The sequence below is a fragment of the Staurois parvus genome, unplaced genomic scaffold (assembly GCF_062004578.1).
Source record: "Staurois parvus isolate SC_StPar_1 unplaced genomic scaffold, SC_StPar_1.0 ptg000382l, whole genome shotgun sequence".
Lineage (NCBI taxonomy): Eukaryota > Metazoa > Chordata > Amphibia > Anura > Ranidae > Staurois > Staurois parvus.
Genome location: NW_028318178.1, coordinates 1,294,400 through 1,316,720, shown reverse-complemented (window position 1 = coordinate 1,316,720; position 22,321 = coordinate 1,294,400). Strand labels below are relative to the sequence as shown.

At 40.1% G+C, this 22,321-nt stretch overlaps 1 protein-coding gene across 5 annotated transcripts in view; it reads left to right on the top strand.

Annotated features, from left to right (window-relative positions):
- ABR (ABR activator of RhoGEF and GTPase) overlaps positions 1-19,873 on the top strand; it is a 370,766-nt gene extending 350,893 nt beyond the window's left edge. For all 5 annotated transcript variants that reach the window (XM_089685740.1, XM_089685739.1, XM_089685741.1 and 2 more), the window contains 7 exons: positions 7,925-7,984; positions 9,669-9,778; positions 9,968-10,107; positions 10,206-10,340; positions 11,753-11,858; positions 16,288-16,435; positions 18,436-19,873. In XM_089685740.1, coding sequence (XP_089541866.1) covers positions 7,925-7,984; positions 9,669-9,778; positions 9,968-10,107; positions 10,206-10,340; positions 11,753-11,858; positions 16,288-16,435; positions 18,436-18,525 — 789 coding nt within the window. In that variant the 3' untranslated portion in view covers positions 18,526-19,873. The remainder of the gene's footprint in view (positions 1-7,924; positions 7,985-9,668; positions 9,779-9,967; positions 10,108-10,205; positions 10,341-11,752; positions 11,859-16,287; positions 16,436-18,435) is intronic.
- Positions 19,874-22,321: the final 2,448 nt, after the last annotated feature.

Sequence of the window (22,321 nt, the reverse complement as noted above, 5' to 3'; positions counted from 1 at the left end):
TTCTTGTTGGGGTCAAATGTTGGAGACAGGGATAAGGATGACAACCCTCAAAAATAAGTCGGCAATGGCAGCTTCCATATTTCTTTCTTGAGAAGTTCATTCACTGCAAACACCAGCTTTGTCATGTATGGTAGCTCCAGCTCAGACACTGGAACAGTTGTGTATTCCAGGTGTAGCACAGCGTGTCGCATGTACATGTCCTGTTCTATTAGAGCTGTGAATAGATAAATGGATGTCATCAGCTGCTCATTTACTTTGAGCCATTCTTCTCTCCTGTCTTCTGAACTTGAATGTCTCCATTGTGTGATCCCTTCTTGGAGGAAGGTCTGCTGGTGCTGCATTAAAGATCCCTAGCTGCTGACTCATGACCCCGTTCAGCTGAATTGCACTTACTAGAGCTTGTTAGTTGCGCATGCAGAACATTTTCAGTGCAATATCGTGTACACATCCCTTTGATGTTGTTCTGGATGGGGGACTCTTGGCTATTTGCTCTCACTGGACATACCCTGGAGACTAAAGATGAAATGCGAGAGGATAATTCGATTCCGCTCTGTTCCTCTACATAATTACATCAGACAGGATCTCTAAATGATGTTTGATATTGAAGGAAATACTTTGAAAACTTAAAGCAAATGGTTTAGATTTGATGTAGCAATGCAGTCTTTGTTACCACTTTTCAGAAGCTGTGTAGCATCATTTCTATTTTTTTTCAACTTTGTTACATGCAAGATCACAGGTTCCAGCAGGAGAGTATTTAAAGCAGTATTAACCCCTAAACCAAATATTGCAGCTTACCAATTATTAGATGTGGTGGCTGCTTTAGTTTTCTTTTTATTAGGCTTTTCCCTCTGTTTTCACCTGGGTATCTGACCAGTAACACACCTCTTGTATTAGAGTGCCCCCACTCTGGATGAAGGAGCACAGGGGTACCTTTGGACAGCAGCATTGTTAATCTGGGAGGAAGGGGGTGTTAAATCTACTAGCAGATTTAAATACACTAACAAATTGAAGCCAAACTTCAGCTAATGCTTTATAAGCAATTACAGCAAACAGGTTTTTTTTTTTCCTTTTACAATAAAGGTTTTACATAAATAAAGGCTGATCATTGTAAGCACTTCTGTTAAATGGTTTGTCCCAGTTCACACTGACATTGAAAGCAGGCGTTTGAGGGGTGTTTTTAGCGCAGTTTATTATGGACGCTTGTGGTGCCGTTTTAATGCATGCTAAACACACATATGGCGTTTGGGGAGCATTTTTAACTTGGGTTAAATGGGAGTCAAACACACCTATTAACACACATTAATGCTATCTGTGCCTTTGTTAAGAGTTAGCATTTTGAGTCAAGTGTGAACAAACCCTTATGGATACATTCTGCTGGAGAGCTTGTTGTTTTGAAAAACAACAGACTTACTGGCTGGATCACCTGATGAAATTAAAGGAAAGAAAGCCTAAGAAAAGAAAATGAATGCAGCCACTACATCTAAGAAGTGGTAAGCTGAAATATGTTTGCTTTTGGGTTTGATACTGTTTAATATTTGATTTAGAAATACCATTGACCTGGCTTCTACTTGGTAGCTAAAATGTTTTCATTATATTTACTGTAATTTGTACTAATGTAGACATTGTGACATTGCAAACTATTTTGACTTCAAGAAAATATAGGGCAGGGACTGATGTAAATGTACAATATATATGTAAAGAACTGTGTAAATTGATGGTGCTATACAAGTACCTGTAATAAATATATTATTTAAGGAAGAATGTTGCTAAACACGTGATGCAATGGGAGCTTTCTACTGTTCTGTTGCTGCAAGAGCTGTGCTGCCAATCGGTTGTATGTAGTGAAGGAAGCAGAAATGAGAACAAAAAAGTTTTTTTTTTTTTTCTGTGTTGCAAAATATAAAGCATAATAACACATAGAAACTGAATAAAATGTATCTTTCCGCTACCGGACTTCAGGAAACTGAAATTTATTTGGTTGTTTTTAGAATTGAAACTTGTGAGCTTTGCAGTGCCTCAAGCACCATGGTATCAGAAAGTGTTGGGTGGTGGAGGACAACTAATTTTTACATAAGGGTCTCTCCAATTTCAGGAAAACATCTAGGTTATTGTATGTAGTGATTTAAGCATCTACCCGTTTCACATAATTCCTGATTTTCACTTTTGTTTTTCTTTTATTGCTGCTTGATTGCGCAGAAATATATTTCTATGTGCACAGCAGTCCTCCCTGGTGACACCTTTATCTTAGCTCTTTGTTTTACTGGGCTAATTAATCCAGCAGATATCTATCAGCAATGGTGTCTTCAAAAGTCTGTTGGACCCTTAAAGCCAGCCATACATGGGTCGAATTCTGAAATAATTTTCTTCCGAAAATCTTTTCTAAGAATTTTCATTCGAATTTCGTTCCATTAATGGGCCATAGCAACTACTGATTTTCGAGCAACCATCGAATTTGAGTGATCGGGCATGTTGGACATTTTTTGAAAAACAAATTAATTTCTAATCAATGATGGGAGAATCGTGTGAGAAATGTAATCGAAAAAGAAATGAGCATGAGCTGTGACCTGGAAAGAAAATTCTTGGCCACGAAAATTCTTTTCGAGGTGAAATCAAAGACTTGGTTGTTCAAATTTTGAAATCAATGGTGGCACCATCGGATTACAAAATGCACATTTCTGATTTTTTTTTTTTAAGAAAATTGGTTCAGAATTCGACGCTAGTACACACAATAAGAAAAACGTAGGAAAAATACTGCTTTTAAAGTGATCGTATGATAATCTGCTTGTTGGTACACAGCTTTCGTCCGAAATTATTCGAAGGGACAAGCATGAACATTTTTCTCGTATGATACCGGATCGTATGATTTTCGTTTATTCAGTACAGTTTTTGTCTGAAAATACAATACAAATATATTACAATACATTACATCACTTTCAAGTCTTTATTCCATTGTACAAGAATTTCGTAAGTTTAGCAGCCTCCTCACTTTTGTTATGAGACTAGCATGCAAAAAAAAAAAAATGGATGATCATTTGTCTGATATTCTCATCGTCTATACTGGGTCTTAGACATTCGTTGCCCTCTTTTCTTCCCTTACAGTGCTTCTTTTCATTGTGTTTGTATATATATGTGGTTCACCTGTAAACCTTTGCCCAACACCTACACCTAATACAGGGGTTGGTATAGTAAAAACCATTGCATGGTATGGAGCATAATGAATGATGTATGAGGTGGTGAAGCTGTCATTACTGGCTGACAGGCCTTGATGTACCACCATAACAGGTTTGGCCACCCAAGACGGAATACATTTCAGAAAGAGGCTCCAGACCTTAGACACCTGTCATGTTTGTGACAGATCTGTGTCCAGGTCTTTTATGACCACAGATACCAAGAAACTAACAGCCAAAACCAGACTGTCCAGTCCAGAACAGGTGGGATCGAACATACTATTGGTTCACAGAAATACATAACCGTTTTATTTCAGTGTTGTCTGCATTTTGAATTTAAACAAATGTTTGGAGGGTGTTGAACATCTGGACATTGAAGTGTCTGATGTAACCCCGTGCCCTTTAAAGGTTCTCCTGTCATGTATTTTCTTTGCAATAGCCAATTATCTCTTGTTTACAAGTCTTCTAATGATTGTCCACTTTACAGCTGAACAACATGGGAAGCAGCAGGACTTTCCTGAGGGCAGATCATGCCAGACTATCTGATTGGATTTTCTTCTTTACTACATCACAAATATTTTGGATCAGAAGAGTGCTGTAGACATAACTTATCTTGATATCAGCAACGCATTTGAAACAGTTCCACATAATGTTCTCATTAAAAAGTTGTACGAGATAAATCTTGCCATACACTCATAGATGTTTTTTGATCAGTCTGCAGGCTATACAGCATGGATGGATGATTCTGCAATGTCGGCTGTTGTATTCTGGCAGCTATCAGAATACCCATCCAATCAGATGCAGCTTTTGTTCAGTCTGTCACTTGGCTCCTCTATTTTCAGTCTTAGGATGCTAAGCAATAGGGTGCCAACAGAACCACTCCCAAAGTGAATTTTGGCCAATTCGTCAGGAACCTTCTGAAATTCCTTCAGTGTATGGCCAGCCTTAGGCTTAAAGAAGAACTATAGGCTTAAGAGGTTTGCCTTCACTTTCTGCCCCATAAACAAACCGGAAGTGAGAGGAAACCTCTGCCAATTAAGGGAATCCCTTGGGGCACCTAGGTCACCAGAACTAGTGTCCCCCATTGTAAAGTTTCCCCTCTATTACTTCTCTGGGGATAACCCATAATTTCAGGTTTTCTTCACTTTCAATGATAATGGTAAATAGGGCAATTAGAGATGGTGAATATCCTTAATGTGGGCACAGGCAGCAATAAAAACCTAATAGGTGTTCTAATCCATCTCCACTCTATTCAAAACTAAAAAACTGTTTTGCCTTTATACTTTAAAGTGGTTGTAACCCTTACATATACCCAGTGAAGTGCCTGGCCTCAGGTGATACACAGAGATGAAACCGATCTTCCTACATGAGTTGTACCTGTTTATCTAAAGCCGTCTGTCCCCTACATCCATTCAAAGTGCAGAATTTACACAGGATCTCTCAGCTCTGAAAAGCAGGAGGCGGGGAGATGAAGTTATATCAGTGAGGAGAGCTCAGAGTTGATTGGAAGGAAGAGACACATCTCTCTTCACACAGTACACAGGACCAGAGCTGAGGCTATCAGTCTGCTGGAGTTCCCTCCCTGTCACCATTTGCAGATAGCAGAAGAATGAAGCAGTGGGCAGAAATGACATTTGGTACTCTGGATTGAGACAGGCACACGCTATAGAGGGATAGGCTTTGTTCATATTTCATATCAGAGGATCACAACCACTTTATCCCATGGGTGGTTTAGTGGATATGCAGTTGGCTAAAGGATAGAAACTGTATCCAAGTGTGGTGTAAATGGGGTTAATTTGGAACAGAAAACAGTCATTAGTGGTGTACCACAATGCTAGGTCATGTTCTATTTAATCTTGTAAATGCTAGACCTGAAGACTTGGTGGGTAAGGTATTCCTTAGTTTGCTGATGACACAAAGGTGTCATCATAGGGTTGATATTTTGAAGGCGTTTGTAACATGAAACATGATTTGGCATTTGCTGAAAGATGGTCAAAACAGTGGAAATTACAGTTCAATGTTTCCCAATTCAAAAAATGCACTAGGGAAAAATAATCATTTGATAGAGTACAATACTGGCTGTAGGGTGTTGATCAGAATTACAAACTTGGATGATTTTAGATGATTGCAAAATGAGCAAAGTGCATGGCAGTGGGGAAAGTTAATAGTATTCTGTGGTCCCCAGCAGGAGGGAGACGTTTCTGATTCCTCTATGTAGATATTTAGTTATCACTAAAGGGATCACTCACAGGAGAAATGAGTTTCTGATTCCTATAGGTAGGTCTTTAGTTGCACCTTTTATTTAGAGACCGGCAAACAAATTGGTTAAAGATCAGGAGAGACTGCAGGAACTTATGTACAGTCTTGAAAAAAGAAGGGAAAGGGGAAACATAACATTACTATTATTTAAATAGTTCTGCCCCCCCCCCCTCCCAAAAATTAAGTCAGCAGCTACAAATACCGTAGCTGCTGACTTTTAATATTATGTATATTATATTAATATTAAGCCGACATATTACATAAACTGGATTACAGGCCATAAGTAACTTCCAGTATCAAGAAAAGGAGACTTCAATGTCTGAACGCATTCCATGGAGGCTTCCACTCACCCTGGGGACGTGTATGGAGGGGTTGAAGAGACAAGAGTAGATGTTAGGGAGAGCACATATATATGAGTACACAGACCAGACCAAGGGACCTTTGTTATAAGCTTGAGGTTCCTTGGTCTGGTCTTTTTTAGCAGGCGGGCCTGTATACCTGATCTAGTGGTGGTTGATGCTTTGTTGGTGCAGAATTGGTTAGTACTTTAAAATCATTTGCCGATTACACGGATGAATATGTGATTTGTTAATACTAGAGGCTGCCATGTTTATATTGTTTTTAGAGAATATATATGTGTGTATGTGTATGTATGTATGTATGTATATGTATGTATGTATATGTATATGTATGTGTGTATATAAATATATATATATATATATATATATATATATACAGTCTCCTTCTTTGTTCCCTCTTCGGGTGAAGCAAAGGCATCTGCAAAGCATGTTGAGAGGTAGAAGTCTCCTCCTGTTCTTCTTCTTGAAAGTTGCTTATGGATTCTAATCCAGTTTATGTAATATGTTTTCTTAATATTTAATCTCAATATATGGAGATTGTTAAATTATAGCTGCCCCCTATAAACTTCTAATTTGTTTTTAATGATGCTTTAATTACTAATATGCCAATAAAGTGATTATTTTAAATTAAGGAATTGGATAAATGCCCCAGTTTTGTTTTTCTTTTGCTTTAGTTTAATTAAAGGGCACAAGACACTTGGCCCTCCCTTAACGTGGTGGTGATACTGATTCTGAAAAATGAAGATCATAATCCTGATTAAAATCAGATTTGTACACAATGCAATCTATCTAGATTCTTAGTTGAGATATACAAAATGCTGTTTAAGGATGACATCCCTAAACCTGTGTATGGGGTGTGCTATATAGTTATATTCTCTGTGCAGCAGTGTGCAATTTTCTGCTCTACAATCAGCCATTTTGGACTGAAGAAAGGCTACATAGAATTTCCTTAGCTGCTGAGAAAAGTCAGCTCAAAGGATCTCTACTCCATCATTTATGAAGGGAAGTACTAGCAGCTCCGCTATGTAACCAGCTGTAATTTAGATTAGACCTTCACACCAATGTAGAAATCAGATTCCAGTCTCTTCCAGTCCATTGGTCCAGTTTAAACTGTGCTAATTGTAATTACCATAAGTGTGGAAACTGTTTAATGGTGGACTTTGTTTTTGACTTTTTTGCACAAATTTTTTTTTTTTATTAAATATTTTTCTTGACTCTGTACATTTATACTGGATTTATCTCATCAGTGCATATAATGTGTTGGTATATTTTCATTTTTCTAAGGATATTTACACACTTATAGGGGCAGCTTCAACTGTAACAAATTAACATTAATTCACAAATGTTTTGGAGAGTAATATTATAAAAGGTAGGCACTTTTACCATTTTTGTGAAAGTCTAGATATCATTGACAATATACTGCTGCTGCTGTGTACCTCGTTATGTAAAAGCACCCTTATGAAAATTGCCTACTGACTGATATACACATGCAGTATGATATTTAGACACTGAAAGCTGCATCATGTATGCTGTGGGTTTGCTTTTCATGTTTTGGCCCTTTGGGCAAAATAAGTCAAACAGGAAATGGCTGACAGTCTTTCCCAGGGGTTATAAATAGAAGAGCGAATGTGTGGTAGACCCGATTGAAATGGAAAACTTGAACTTTCAGATTCTGGCTTGTTTATCCCATGCCTAATTGGATAGAAATAGATTTGCTCTTCTGTCCTTGGGAAAGGCTTGCGGTCTTTCTGACAGGTGTAAAAATAGATCTGCGGGTAGTACAGGCCTGTTTGGTCTACCTTTAATAAAAGTTTGTGGTTTGTGAGCCATCATTGTCTTCCCTGCCTGTTAGTAAATGTACAAGCCAATAATAGAAATGCTGTGCTGTAGCACCTGCTGCCTGAAGTTGCTTTCCTTTAGTCGCAGGCCATTGTGAAAGGACAGGAAGATGTTCTGCTGCAAGGCATTGTAAACTGCTGATTGTTTAGCACCTGCACTGCACAGCTGTTCTGCATATGATCATTGCTCTTAGAATGTTTGTGTCTTGTGTTCCAGAATGGGACCCTGCCAGTGATAATTACATTAAACTGGTGTTCCGTTTAATGTCACTCTTGACATGTTATCTGCTTTTCTTTGCAGCTGGATCCCCAAGCAGTGCAGAGCAAGAACTGGCATGTGGATGTCATAGAGATGAATGGGGTGAGTGACCTAAGGCACACAAGCTGTAGGTGTACAGTATAGTTACTGCTGGTAAACTGTGGGCAGAAACTCCCGCCAAGAGGCTATATCTTCAGGTTGTTCTCGTTGTCTGCATATTGATTAGGAAGGTTTCCCTTCACTGGGACAAGTCGTGAGCAGAATCTTGTCCACAGAGGGCAATAAAAGCTCCTCTTTTTTGGTACAGAGGGGAAGGGTTAGAACCTGTAATATGTATTTGGGAATCATTGACACCACAAAACTGTGCACTGCAATAGGCACGCATTTACATGTGTTCAACAGTCTATTCAAAAGGAATGGGCTGCAACACACCACAAATGGGGCAAGCTGCATTTTTCTGCAGCACAACACAGGAAACCATGCCTTGTACCACGCTACAGTGTGCTGCAGCATACGTGAAATTTAAAGGTGCATTAAAGTACCATTCACAATGAATGACACTGCAGCACAGCAAGACATGGTAACACAACACAGCAGTGTGAATAGATCCTTATTGTTGTCTTAATGGGGGATATCCATCAGATCTGGTGTGATCACCTCAACTGGGACATGGCAGTGAGCTTCCATACCTTACACACACAAAGTTATCGCACACACTGGGCTTTAAAAGAGAAGTATGGGTTTGGAAAAAAATTAACATTTACACTCACTTATGTGGATGCAGCAATCAATCTGGTTCTGCATCTGTCCCCCGCCAGCTCTAAGACCTGAGTGATCAAAGACCTCTGATCAAACAGTTCTCACCGTTCCTTTGATGATTGTCAGTCACCAGCTTTCTGCTCTACCCCTCCAGCTCTCACTGGAGCGCCAGGCTGTGGAGGGGGCAGGAGCGACTGGCCCAGGTTCTCAGCAGCTCACTGAGAGGCTGAGCCTGCAGCTGGTCCAGGCATTTGGCTGGGACCCAACCATATATGGTCAGGATCTTTTCAGAGTCTGGACCGGCTGAGTGACATCAGCCAACAATGTGCTTTAGCCTTCTGTCACCTGAAAACGGGTCTCCAGAGTACAGAACAAAGTGCATTTCTGTCATCCCCAGGAGAAGTATAGCCAAAACAGCTTTGACTAGACTTCTCCTTTTAATTTAAAAAAAACAACCTGCAGAGGGACCTTAAATGCTTCTTAATTGTCTGTCCATCCAAAATGTATATTTTTGTTCTTGGTGTAAGCTGGAAACCTGACAATTTCTGTTGTCTCTTGAGGATTCTGATCTTTGCACTTGAGTTCCTGGGTGTGTCCAACTAGAGGGACCCCCCCTCTCCTTTGGATTAATGCATTTTATGCTATGGAGAATGTAACAGGAGAAGCTAGAACACACAAAGGTGAGCAGGAACACCAGATGTTTCCTAGTGTAGAAGACCAGAGTCTTGAGTTAACTCAAGGGAGATCTTGCACTTGAAGTATCTAAAGGCACATAATGCACAGACTGTCCACGTAAGCAGCTTTGTTTGGATGGGTTAAGGTGGTGGAAAGTTTTGTGTGGGTCATTAAATAGTTGTGTAGGTTCAGAGAGGTTATAGGTCAGCACCAGTTCTTAAAATTCTAATCCACTATTTATCTCCTAATAAACTGACATAAATAAATGTGGTTATATAGATACTTTATAGGAAAAACATTGTTAAATATGTCACATTTTGTCACATTTTCAGCTGATATCTTTTACTTGCAGATTAAAGTAGAGTTTTCTATGAAGTTCAGCAGCCGTGATATGAGCTTGAAAAGGACGCCCTCTAAGAAGCAGACGGGGGTTTTTGGAGTTAAAATCAGCGTAGTGACAAAGTAAGTTGATCTCCTCATTCTCTCTAGTTAAATCTGTAGAGAACTTATTATTCCCCATATGTCAGTTCAGCTTGACTTTCACCAATTAGCACCAAAGCCACTGTCATAAAAGCAGAGCTTGTCTCTTGCACAGCCAGGGAACATTGCTTATTACAGGTGGTCTAATGAGCACATCTCTGTCTGTACCAGGCGTGAGCGATCCAAGGTGCCATATATAGTGCGTCAATGTATAGAGGAGGTGGAAAAACGTGGCATTGAGGAGGTCGGGATATACAGGATATCTGGAGTAGCCACTGACATCCAGGCCTTGAAAGCTGCTTTTGATGCAAGTAAGTTTCAAGTAGAATGAAATTTGTAATTGTCAAGGAAATTTTTGGGTCAGCTTCTTTTCCTGATGGGCATTTATTGTTTCTGATTTCCTTCCTAGACAACAAAGACATCCTGGTGATGCTTAGTGACATGGACATTAATGCCATAGCTGGGACATTAAAACTCTATTTCCGTGAGCTCCCTGAACCACTTCTTACAGACAGACTGTACTTGGCTTTCATGGAAGGAATTGGTATGTACCACTCTTGTTTTACCTATTTGAGAAAGAAGTGACATTGAGCTTTGTTTTTTAATAGCCTTTACAGTAAAAGAAGATAGTCATTCAAAGCTAGCATGCAGCCGCTGTTCGACTAGCAAAATTTCTGCCCAATTTCTTTGATTCATAAATAAAAAGATGTTAGCAGGTCCACTGACTGAGCAGATTTCAGCCAGTTCATCAGGAACCAGACAAAATTCCTGCAGTGTACAGCCAGCTTTACATTTCCATTTGAGATGTTGGAAGAAGTTCACAGAAAGTGTTGCCTATTTGAACAAAGATTTACAGATTACATACATTTATGAGTAGTCTGCCTATCAGAAGTCACACTTGTCTACACTGATCATTTAATTAGGAAGTCTCTGTTATGTTTTAACTTTCGTTAACATTAATACCAGCTGCCATATCATAGCACTGAATTTTCAGTGGTTTCTGAGGCTAAAGTTGACAATACAGACATTGCAGTGATGATCAGAGCCACCAGAAGACATCAGTAGTCAGGTTAGTCCACCACAAACTGCAAAGTTTAAAGCCCATATCCAGGAAAATATTACATTATCTCTTGCAATGGGACTGTGCCCACACTACAAAGATTAATTGCTCATTTTGTATAGGGGAGGGGAGAAACACCTTTGTTTACCTGATCCTCTGCTCCCTTGGCAGATGACAGTTCCCTATTTTTCGGCAGTGAACCATCTTTGGTGTCATAACATCCATTGCAAGGCTCTGGGCCCTTTAATGTTGATGATGTCAGAATCCTGTGAGTGTGAGGGAGAAGAGACTGTGGGGACCAGCTACCCTTCCCTGATCCTCCTCGCTGCACTTTTACTAAAGGGCACCTAACCCACGGTTTCCGTGCAAGTCGGCTGTACTTTCCAATAGACTTCAATGAGGTCAGGGAGGTCCTGCAGTTTGGGTGCAGTTTCAGAAAGCGCATCAAAAGTCCTGCATGCCAGATCTTTAGTGTGCTTTCTGAAACTACACCCAAACTATGGGACATCATAGAAGTCTATAGGAAAGTGCAGGTAACCTGCATGAAACCCTCGGGTTAGCTGTGCTTTGCCCAAAGCGCAGCGGGACCACACCAGGGCCATGCGAAACTACTGTAAGTAAATCTTCCTCTACTCTCAGTTCACACTAGTGGAATTTTGCGGGCTGCAGCATGGCAGCCTATTCTTTTCAATGGACTGCCATGCCTTGCAAAACGCAGGGAAAAGGTCCCTACACCTTTCCAGAAATCGCAGCCAATGAATAGAGGTCCATGGGTCTATACGATCTGTCTGGTGGCCTGCTCTACAGCTGTTTACAAAACACCATTGTTGGCTTATCCGTGTTTTGATTATGTGCTGCTTGTGACTCCTAATCCTCTTGTGTTTCCTTGGTTACAGCTCTGTCTGATCCAGCTGCCAAGGAGAACTGCATGATGCACCTTCTTCGGTCCTTGCCTGACCCCAACCTCATGACCTTCCTTTTCCTGCTTCAGCATCTGAAAAGGTAACTAGATAAAATGTCACACCTTATTAAAAGTGTAGGACAGCTTTGTGGGAGAATGGCAGTGATACTCATCACAAATACCATGTCCTTGTTTTATAACATAGCTCCATGAAATGTTGTTTCTCCCATGCAGTGGGGCTTTGCCTGCACTGCATGGGTTAACTGCTCGTTTTGTCTAGGGGTGCACCAAAAGGCTATCCTTACCTGATCCTTCGATTCTCCGGAAAACCACACTCCCCCATATCCAGCAGTGGACTGTTCCTGTTGTCCTCACATCCAGAGCCGGTCTATGGGCATGATGTTATCAGGAACAGTCCATTCTCAAGACCACTAGTATGCAGGGGGGGGGGGGGGTAGCAGTGAGGACTGGTCTTGGGCTTGGAGGATCGGTGAATTAGATAAGTATATCTCTGCTCTGAAATCCAAATTCCTAGATGAAAACGATCAGTTAACCCATACAGCCCAACTGCATGGGAATTTTTTTTTTTTTTTACCCGGAGTTCCTCTTTAAGGTGCATAGCTTACCATAGGTTTACTAAAGATCTGCTAAAAAAAATGAAATATGTTCCAATGTAATTAAGTTATTTGGGTAACTGGTAATACTGTATTTAGGGCTCCTAGTGCAGGTATAGCCTACGTTTATTTCTCAGTTTTGGATGGTATAGGGAAGGAATCGAGCCACCTCTGCCAGGTTTTTCTTGATGACTGTGTCCCTGATAGGTGGTAGGTGCCTTTATATTTGTCTTACTGACACCAGACAAAAAGGGATTGTAAATTTAACATTTTACAGCCAGAACAGAAGGTAATGATAAATCTTTCAATGGGGCCCCTATTCTGGTGACAGCTGTCTAAGAGGACTTTGGTAGAGAGTTTCTCTCATTTTACACATTTGGGGTCTTGATGTGACCTATGATATTAACCATTGCAGTGCCTTTTGTAATAGTATGTTATAGTAATGGCTAAAATAAATGGAGCAGCATCTTCTGTCACATGATAATACAACTCTTTGTCTTTAGACTCATAGAGCAGTGAATGTTTAAGTAGCTTTCTGTGGACTACCACTAAGACCATGTTTTAAGGCCTGCCAGCTGTAATAAATGCAATATTTTTATTTGACATCAAAGCAATTATGATTTTATTTCCCTCCCTTATGTACAACCCCTCAGCTGCAGATGAAATTGGACCACATACATGTTTACTATTATTATAAATGATATCTATAGCACCAACAGTTTGCGCAGCACTTGACAACATAAGGGCAGACAGTACAGTTGGAATACAATTCAATAAAGGGGGAATCGGAGGGCCCTGCTCATTAGAAAGTATAATATAAAAGGGGGAGGGTCAATGATACAAAAGGTAATAACTGTGGAGGATGAGCTGAGGGTAAAAGTGGAAATATAGTTGTTAGGTGGAGGTGGGATTGGCTTCTCTAAAGAGAATGGTTTTGATGGATCACCTAAAAGTGGACAGATTAGGGTAGGAAGGATGGGTTGGGAGAGGCTCGGGAGAAGTCCTGGAGGTGACAAGGGAGCTAGAGAGCAGGAGGTCTTGGGAGAAACAAAGAGAACAATTAGGTTGGTATTTTGAGACCAGGTTAGTGATGTAGTTGGGGGTAGGGTTATGGATGGCTTTGTAAATTATTAGTATTTTGAATTTGGGTTTGTTGGGTTGCAGCCAATGGAGGGATTAGCAGAGAGCCATAACAGACAGTGAACTGTTGGTAAAGTGGATAAGTCTAGCAACTGCATTCATGATGGACTGAAGGGAGGGTAGCCTATGTAATGGTAAGCCAATGAGGAGGGAGTTGCAGTAGTCAAGGTGAGAGATAACCAGGGAGTGAATTAGGAGCTTTGTGGTGTCATTGGCTAGGAAGGGGCATATTTTATTCTATTACTTCTCATACACACTCTTTTCCTATAGGAACCATGTATATGGGCATGTATCCCCTTGTATTCTGTTTGCTAATTTAGGGTGCATGAGACCTTGTTTTTGATAGTTACATAAAGTAGTTTTTTAATTGTAGTACAGGATCTCTTTAATTATGCTACTTGGTGCTTGCAGCCTTCAGATTGTGTGTTGTTGGTGTGTCGCCATACTTTGTACTATGTCAGAATTATTACCTGGATACAGAGTATGGTTGGTTACAGCTACAGAACACACATGACTGTTTGGTTACTAATCTCTTCTAAGTTAGTGTTGCATGAGAACTGGGACAAACGTTTAGAGGAAAATTCAAGTTTTCCATCGCAGAGTCCGGCAGTCGCCAACTCTCACATCTGCTTTTCTGGAGGGTGACCAGTTCTGGAAGGAAAGCGAGGGGAGGGAATAGACAGCAGCTGTTTTTCTCATACCAGCAGCTCTGCTCTTGTGTGGCAGAGCTTTAAAGGGGACAACATATGTTGGTGGGAAAGTACATTTGTGATGCAGCAAGTGTCTGGCTGAAAAGACATTCATATCTGACAATTCCATCAGACATCGACATTCATTCAGCTCTATAGACTGAAGGATTAATAGCACATAAAAAAAAATAAATATTTTTTAGCAGTAGTCAGCGGTACAATGCCAGGTCATATGTTAGTAAGATGGTTTGACTGTTACTTATTGGTATTTACACCTACCAGAGAGCTTCTGTGGCTGACCATGACTGTAGAACCGCCTAAGGAGGGTATGACTACTACTGATGACTGCATGAAGTTCTGTATTTGTGTCTTTTGTGGTTTCCATAGTAAAAGGAAAACCTATATCCAACAATGATTTACTGAGCATAGCTACCATCCTGCAAATCACATTACTTGCTTGTTTCTGTACCAGCAATACTTTAATGTAGAATTGTGTGCAAACTGTATTTGTTAATAAAACTCAACACCTCATTATGTCAGCAGGTTCCCAAAGGGGTGATTGTGTTTCAGATGAACCTATTGTTTGTTATATATCTCTGCAGAGTTAGCTTTGTATTTTAGGAACTAAATACATACCAATAGATCCCCAGACTGTGGGCATCAGACACATCATCCACAATTTAGAGAATGGTTCATGGACATTAATGAAACAATGAAAGCAGAGAAAAGTACACATAGGGGGTTATTTACCAAAACTGCATGGTACAAAATCTGGTGCAGGTCTGCATAGAAACCAATCAGCTTCCAGGTTTTGATGTCAAAGCTTAATTGAACAAGCTTAAGGTAGAAGCTGATTGGCTACAATGCACAGCTGCACCAGATTCTGAGTGCTTCAATTTTAGTTAATCTTCCCCATAGAATTAAAGAAATTCTACTACACGCTGGCTGCACAGACTGACTAAACTAGAACTGATCATTATCCACAAACAATAGAACAATAGACTTACGGGATCAAAATGAATAGAACATATCTGGGATAAGTCTTGGGTTTATGATATGTGTATTGACTGTTTTTATATTGTACTAGTCACCTGGATTTGATGCTGAGCCATTGGCTTCACTATTTTAAGTCACTGACCAGGAACATCTGCAGATCTTATGATGTCACCCTGACGTCACTGAATGCAAGCTTATATCAGGCAGTGCCTGAGGGACAAGTCAAGGGCTAGTCATTGGTACTAGTTGCTGCAAACAGTTACCTTTACACTACCTTGTTTGACTCAGGAGGATTTTATTTAGCACTAGACACATGCATTTTGTTTTGTAATAAATTGATTTTTGGATATTGGGATATATACGAATATCCGGATGGACATAGTAACGAATGTCAACAAATCCAGAAAAAAGTTATAATGAAATTAATTTTATTCACTTCCTTTGGATGACCTCATATGATGTGATAGTAGTTTGGGCCCACTGGGAAATGTATTCAATTTTCAAATTTGTTCGATAATTCAGATTCGAGTAAAGTTATGATTTAAATTGAATTTGTAATTGTCACAGTCAGTCAGTTCAACAGTCCAATGCAACTCTTGGGTTTGAAAAATTCAGAGCCACCAAATTTTGCATTATTTGTGCCAGAAAATATCGAATAGTTTTGATACATGAATAACGAATCCACCTGAAATATCAAAAAGTAATATACAGCAATCTTTCATAAAAACTGCTACATTTTTCAAATCCAACTGGACTAACGATTATACGAAACAAATGCCAAAAACAAAATGGTTCATCATAACGAATATGACTAAATGAAATGCTTCAATGAACGTATTGAAAACTTCCAGCTTGCACATGTCTATCACCTTTAGAGGCACATAAGTATTGTGAAATGTTTTACTCTCGGTATGAGTGTTATTAGCAGTATTAATGTGAAATGTAGTGAACACTTTGGACAATCCTGCCGTAGTCTCGATAGCAGTACGTCTCTAAAAATGAGAAATGATGTCTTTGTACTTAGTTTTTGCGCTGATGACTAATAAGACTATTTCTGCTTTTGCTGAATAGTAAGATTTTGTCTTTTCCAGGGTTGCTGAGAAAGAACCAATCAACAAGATGTCACTCCATAATTTAGCCACTGTCTTTGGGCCAACATTACTGAGGCCATCTGAGGTGGAGAGTAAAGGGCACACAAATCTGGCATCAGATATCTGGTCACATGATGTAATGGCACAGGTAACTATAAGGGCTTGTTGGTACAAACCTTGGTTTCATTTACTTTTTTTTTTTTTTTTCGGTAAAACACAACATAGATGGACTTAAAGGCTAACTGTAAATTTGTGATGAAAGAATATGGACGCCCTTACTGACCTCTTTATCTAAAAATGCTAGTCTGGTGCTGATGCCAACCGGCTGGCTTTAATACTGTTTGAGTGACTGACAGCTGACAAATATACATCTCAGAGAATAGTCTGAACTGTTTATCTGCATACTTGATGCAGGCCAGTGACTTATGAGGAAGCTGGCATCTTGCATGTTTCTTTAGTGACAGGTTTAGAGTCAATTCACTCCAGCCACAGCTTTACAACACAGCGGCTAGCGTGCGGTACGGTCCAGTGGGAATTACCACTCTGTACCGCACTGTTCATTTTTTATTTATTTTTTTCAAATGAACTTTATTGAAATGTCACAGACATTTCATTAAGTTCAATTGGTACATGTGTTGCCTCGCACTGCGGGGTGCTGAAAAAAAGTAGTGCATGCACTACTCTTTTTAAGCACATCACGCCTTCACACCACCACAATGCAGCGGTGTGAATTAGGCACACAGGAGACAAGGCATTTTGCCTTGTCATGGTGGGACTACACTGGAATATCTGCTCAGTGCAAGCCTACTGCATCTGGTGTGAATGGACCCTTTATATAAAGCTTTTCAGGGTGTTAGCAATAGCAACCTTCATGGTTCTCTAATGACATGTATGCTTTAAAAATAACATCAGATCTGCCACCCTAACATAATCAGGGTTACAGTGCTCTAATGCTTTTCCCTGACATGGCTGATATATGGAAGCAGTGCTTAGTGGTGCACAGCTTTATAGAAGAAGGAACAAATGGGTGCATCTTGAAATAGAAGTGCTAGTATTTTTCAGTAGTGCTTATTTTTAAACTGTATGCTCTCTAATTGTCACATGAGATCATCCAATCTGGCGATGTATGGCCGCCCTTTAACTAATCCATTCTATTCATTCCTCCTTCTATCCTATCTAACAGTACCTGCACATAGACCCTGGATAGCAACTGTGAAATTCTTTCAAAAATTCAGCTTATTGGCTGACATAAACTAGAAGAAAAAAAAGTTTCAGTAAATCAGGAAAGTAGGGATGTTGTCACTGTATCCAAGCAGATACTAGAAGAAAAAATGTAAATTTTAAGTCTGCTTTTTCAAAGCTGCTGCTATCTAGGGATTGCTGGAAAGCTGTTAAGCGAGCAATAAATAATTTACAACTGCTTCTAAGCATGCTATGGTAATGTGGGATAGCAGGAGGAATAACATGGGTCACTTTAGTTAATATATAATACATTCTCTTAAAGTAGAACTAAAGTCAAAACCTTTTTTTTAGTTTTTGATAGAGTAGAAAGGGATTAGAAGTCCTGTCAGTTGTTATTGCCAATTGTGCCCCCGTTAAGAGATTCCCCCCCTTTATAAGTTCTTATCATTAAAAATGAAAGTAACAGAAAATCCTACATTTTGGGTTGATACCAGAACAGTAATAGAGAGGAAATCTCCCAATGGGGACACTAGTTCAGGTGACCCTTGTGTCACTCCAGGATTCCCTCATGGTGGAGGAATTTACTGTTTTGGCTATGAGATGGGAAGTGAAGGGAAATCTCCCAAACTGGTCACAAATGTAAAAAAAAAAAAAAAATCAAACAGCAGTTCTAACCAAAAGTTGTTCTTAGTTCTACTTTAATTTGAATGCAGCCCATAATTATACCTACTTTCCCAGTATAATTGTAACTAGCACATTACTCCTGGTTCATTCTGCCGCTCCCCACTGGCCATGTCAGCATGAACTAAAAAAAATAAACTTTCACTCTACATCAGTCTTCAGTCTGCATAAAGCAAGCTACCTGTGTAACTGATTTGTGTACATTTTGTCATTCAATCACATTTTAATACATATTAGTGACTTTCAATACCGCATATAATATGACTGTCTTCTTTCCCATCCCAGGTCCAGGTTCTGCTCTATTATCTGCAGCACCCACCAATCAGCTTCTCTGAGTTGAAGAGGAACACCCTGTACTACTCTACAGATGTGTGAGCATGCACTTCTGCCATTTCTGAAGAAGACGGGGCGGCTCTGCTCCTCTGTAAATTAGGCAAGAGACATTGTGACGAGAGCAGAGTAGTTGGATGTTGCCACCCAGAGCGTCCCTTAACCTGCTCTTGTGCATTTCTTGAAATCTTTTGTACAGAAGTGGAAACGATGAACCAGCACTGTGCTCCCCGTGTAACAAGCTGTATTTTGTATATTGGTGTTCAGGCATTATTTTATGTAGGAGCCAGAAGCATAGGTGGAGCAGAGCTTTGGAGAGCACTCTTTTTTCCTCCACACTCCTCGGCGTGTGAGAACTTTCACAAACTTTCCGTAACTCCGCTGACCTTAAAGGTCTTTTATTCCTGTTATATTATTGTGCTGGAGACTGCAGCCTGCACTGTATCCTTCCTCACCTTGGGGACCACAGGGGCCAAATTCTGCTCATGCCCCCCGGACAATTTCACAGACAGTTCTGCCATTTTTGCCAGGCACAGACTCATGGAATTTGAGTGGACTCTCAGTCCTTACATTTTTAAATATAATTAGTTGCCATGACGTTCTCTTCTTCTCTTGTCCTTCTATTGTGAATGAAAGTGCTTCTTGGTTCTCTTTAATTTACTTTCCCTGGTGGAGCTGTCATTTGTGATTTTGCTGCTTTGAGAAGGTGGTACGTTTCTGTTACTGCGCTCGACTTCATGAAATGACTGGTATATGGATTCTTTTGCACTTAGAGAAATGTATCCTTGTTGGACCAAACAATTCAGTCCAAGGAGACCAGTTGTCCAAATGAAACCAAAGTCCATCCAAGTCTCTGCAGATATTACATTTGACTATATTGACGGTTTAAATTATAAAGACAAATGGTCATCACAATGTAATGTGTTTGCTATATTTTTGTTCCTTGATTTAATTGTACTTTATCAGTCTCATTCATAAATACTTAGAAAAGCCGATGGCATAGCTTAAATCCCCAGTCAGGATGATGTACATGATGTAAATGATCTCATTCAATGCAGTGTCAGACCTATACTTATGTAGTAGCACACTGGTTTCTCTGTAGCTAGGGCTTTACTGCTCAGATTTCGAGGGGCAGCCTACTCAAAGCATATATCTCAATTGTGCTTAAATGCTAATGAGCAGAACCACCAACTTACCTTTTGGTTTGGTGGGAGAAGGTGAGCGTGAACATTGGTGCAGAGATCTAGGTTTTGGATGGACTGAAGTGTGACAAATGTGTGTTTGGAAAGATTATGCAACACTTAAAGGGAACTATAGTGTATTTGCAGTACTTACGTATTTTACGTTATCAAAATTGTTACCTAAAGTAAAGCATTTGATGTTCCCATTTTCACTTGCTGTACCATATTGTCATTATTGTATTAAGTATGCAGATTGGTAGATTCTCCCTCTTGTAACTTTTTATGTATCAGGCGGAATCAGTCAGGATCCCTGATTGACAAATGATAACATAAAACCTCTCAGTCATATACAGAGTGCATTATCTTCAGTCAGACAGGACTTTCTGGTAGACTTTCATTGAGGCAGAGGAACAGTAAGACACCTGTATACACTAAAATATAAACAAGGCTTTTATCTTCTATAAAGAGAAGTACGGCTTAAAAAACAAATTATTATACTTAGCCAGGTGAATGCAGCATCAGTCCCCCAACGGCTCTGTAGTGAGAACTGAGCGATCAAACACTCTGATCACTCAGTTCTCCCCTCCATTCTGAGCAGGGAGCCATGACTGCCAGTCTCCGGCTCTCTGCTCTGCCCCTCCAGAGCTCACTGGAGCACTGGGCTGTGGAGGGGGCGGGAGGGGCTGGCTCAGGCTCTCAGAAGATCACTGAAAGGCTGAGCCAGGTGTCGGTCCAGGCTTCTGGATGCTCTGTGATGGGCTACAGACCGCTGTCGACTGAAAACAGGTCCATAAGAGAAGTATAGCCAAAAATGCTTTGGCTATACTTCTCCTTTAGCACACACTGATGATAATTTTTTTTTTTTTTTTACAGCAAACCGCTTTCTACAATGAAAAGGCCATAACATCCCTTCAGGACCAGTTCACACCAAAACACGGTCTGTCTTGCAATCTGCAGCAGATGTCATTGCAATGCTAATGACACTCCAAGCTCAGGTCGCAAACAGTGCATTTAGCTGCACTGGATCGCATGGTATTTCTGTACCATGTAGTGCGGTTGCTCTGTGTTTTGTAAAGTAGTGCATGCATTACTTTTGCTGCGGTCCTGTGTTATTTTAGCCTATTCAAATAAATGGACTGAAATCGCATTACACCCGGATTGAATATGGAATGCACAGCATTTTCCTGTGTAATTCATAGTGTGAACCAGCCCTTAGGGAAAGGATCCCTGTGGGCAGATGGTAAGATTGTGTGTTATAAGTGCCCAGTGGTCTCTACACACAATGGAGTAAAATAGCCATTCTTGCACAGTTTCCTCTCCTACGTCTATGGCTGCAGTAGCTGGAAGAGAAGATTTCTCCATTCACACTTAAAGATTCTTTCACCCACCATAGATGGAGGAATTTCCACTGCCGACTTTTGTATTCAAGCAGCCACAGCACCCACTACTACCTAAATACCTGAACAGTGACTGCATATGATAGCCAATAGGGCCATCCACCACTCGTGTTTTGGCCGATTCAATGGGAAGCAGACAAAATTTGATCTGGGAATGGCAAGCTTAAGTCATTAGTGTCTCAATCATGGCACGCAGTGTGCAAATCCCTCACAAGTTTGTTTTATTTCCCTTGTATATTAACAGTAAAAAGAGTAGAAATGCAATGCTGAAATGTGTTATTTTTGATCAGATTTTCACTATAGCTGTCCAGCGCTCTAATCTATACAATCTCCATTGGATTTACCAACAGCAACAAAGCAAGAGAGTTTGACTGCCTGTAAATTTCACAGATTATTTAGGTAGACTCTTGCACTACATAGTTGCTGGTAAATATAGAGAATATTTACAGGGATTTTACAGTATGTTTGTAATGTGTGGGTCACTCCTAACAATACCTTGATCATGTTTTAAATCACTACTGTCATGTAAAAAGCCACAAAACCTCCACTAACCAGAGAAAAGCCTTAGTCCAGGCAGCAATGTTAACTGAGTAAACTGAGTTTTGGGTTAAAGTATCACTATTACAGGACCCTGCATTCACTATATCCTGTCTCCCACGGTACATGGAAATGCAATTATTTTCATAACTATAAACTGCTAAATACCATTTCTCATCAGCAGTTAGAGCAGTCTTGTGACTTCTATCAGTGTCCAGCTAAGCACTGGTTAAAGCTTCTAGAAGGAGTTTCCATTCTGTTCTAGGAAGATGCAGGACCCCTGACCTCTGTCTGGACAGTGCTGATTGGCCCTGTGCAGATTACATGCACTCAAGAAAATAAAAACCTCAAGCAATACACACCAAACTGAGCATGTGCAGAGTGATTCCACACAATGTCTTATCAGGAGATAAAAAGGACAATGGAAGAAGGGGAGGATCAGAGGAGTCAGGATCAAACATCCTTTTTACATAATGCAGAAGATTAACCCCTTAGGTTCCACAGTGAGTATAACAACCTTGCTTTACTGCATATACTGACTGATTTTACTGTTGTGGGTGTAGTAACACTTTAAGGTTAGCAGTGCTAAATCCACTATACAGATAGCCATGGAATATTTTATGGGAAGTGATAGTAAGGAGTAAAACTAACCTGACTCCCTATAGCAGTGCTGGGCGTTAGAGAGTGGTCACGATGGAAACAATCCTGGGTAATACTTTCTTGTGT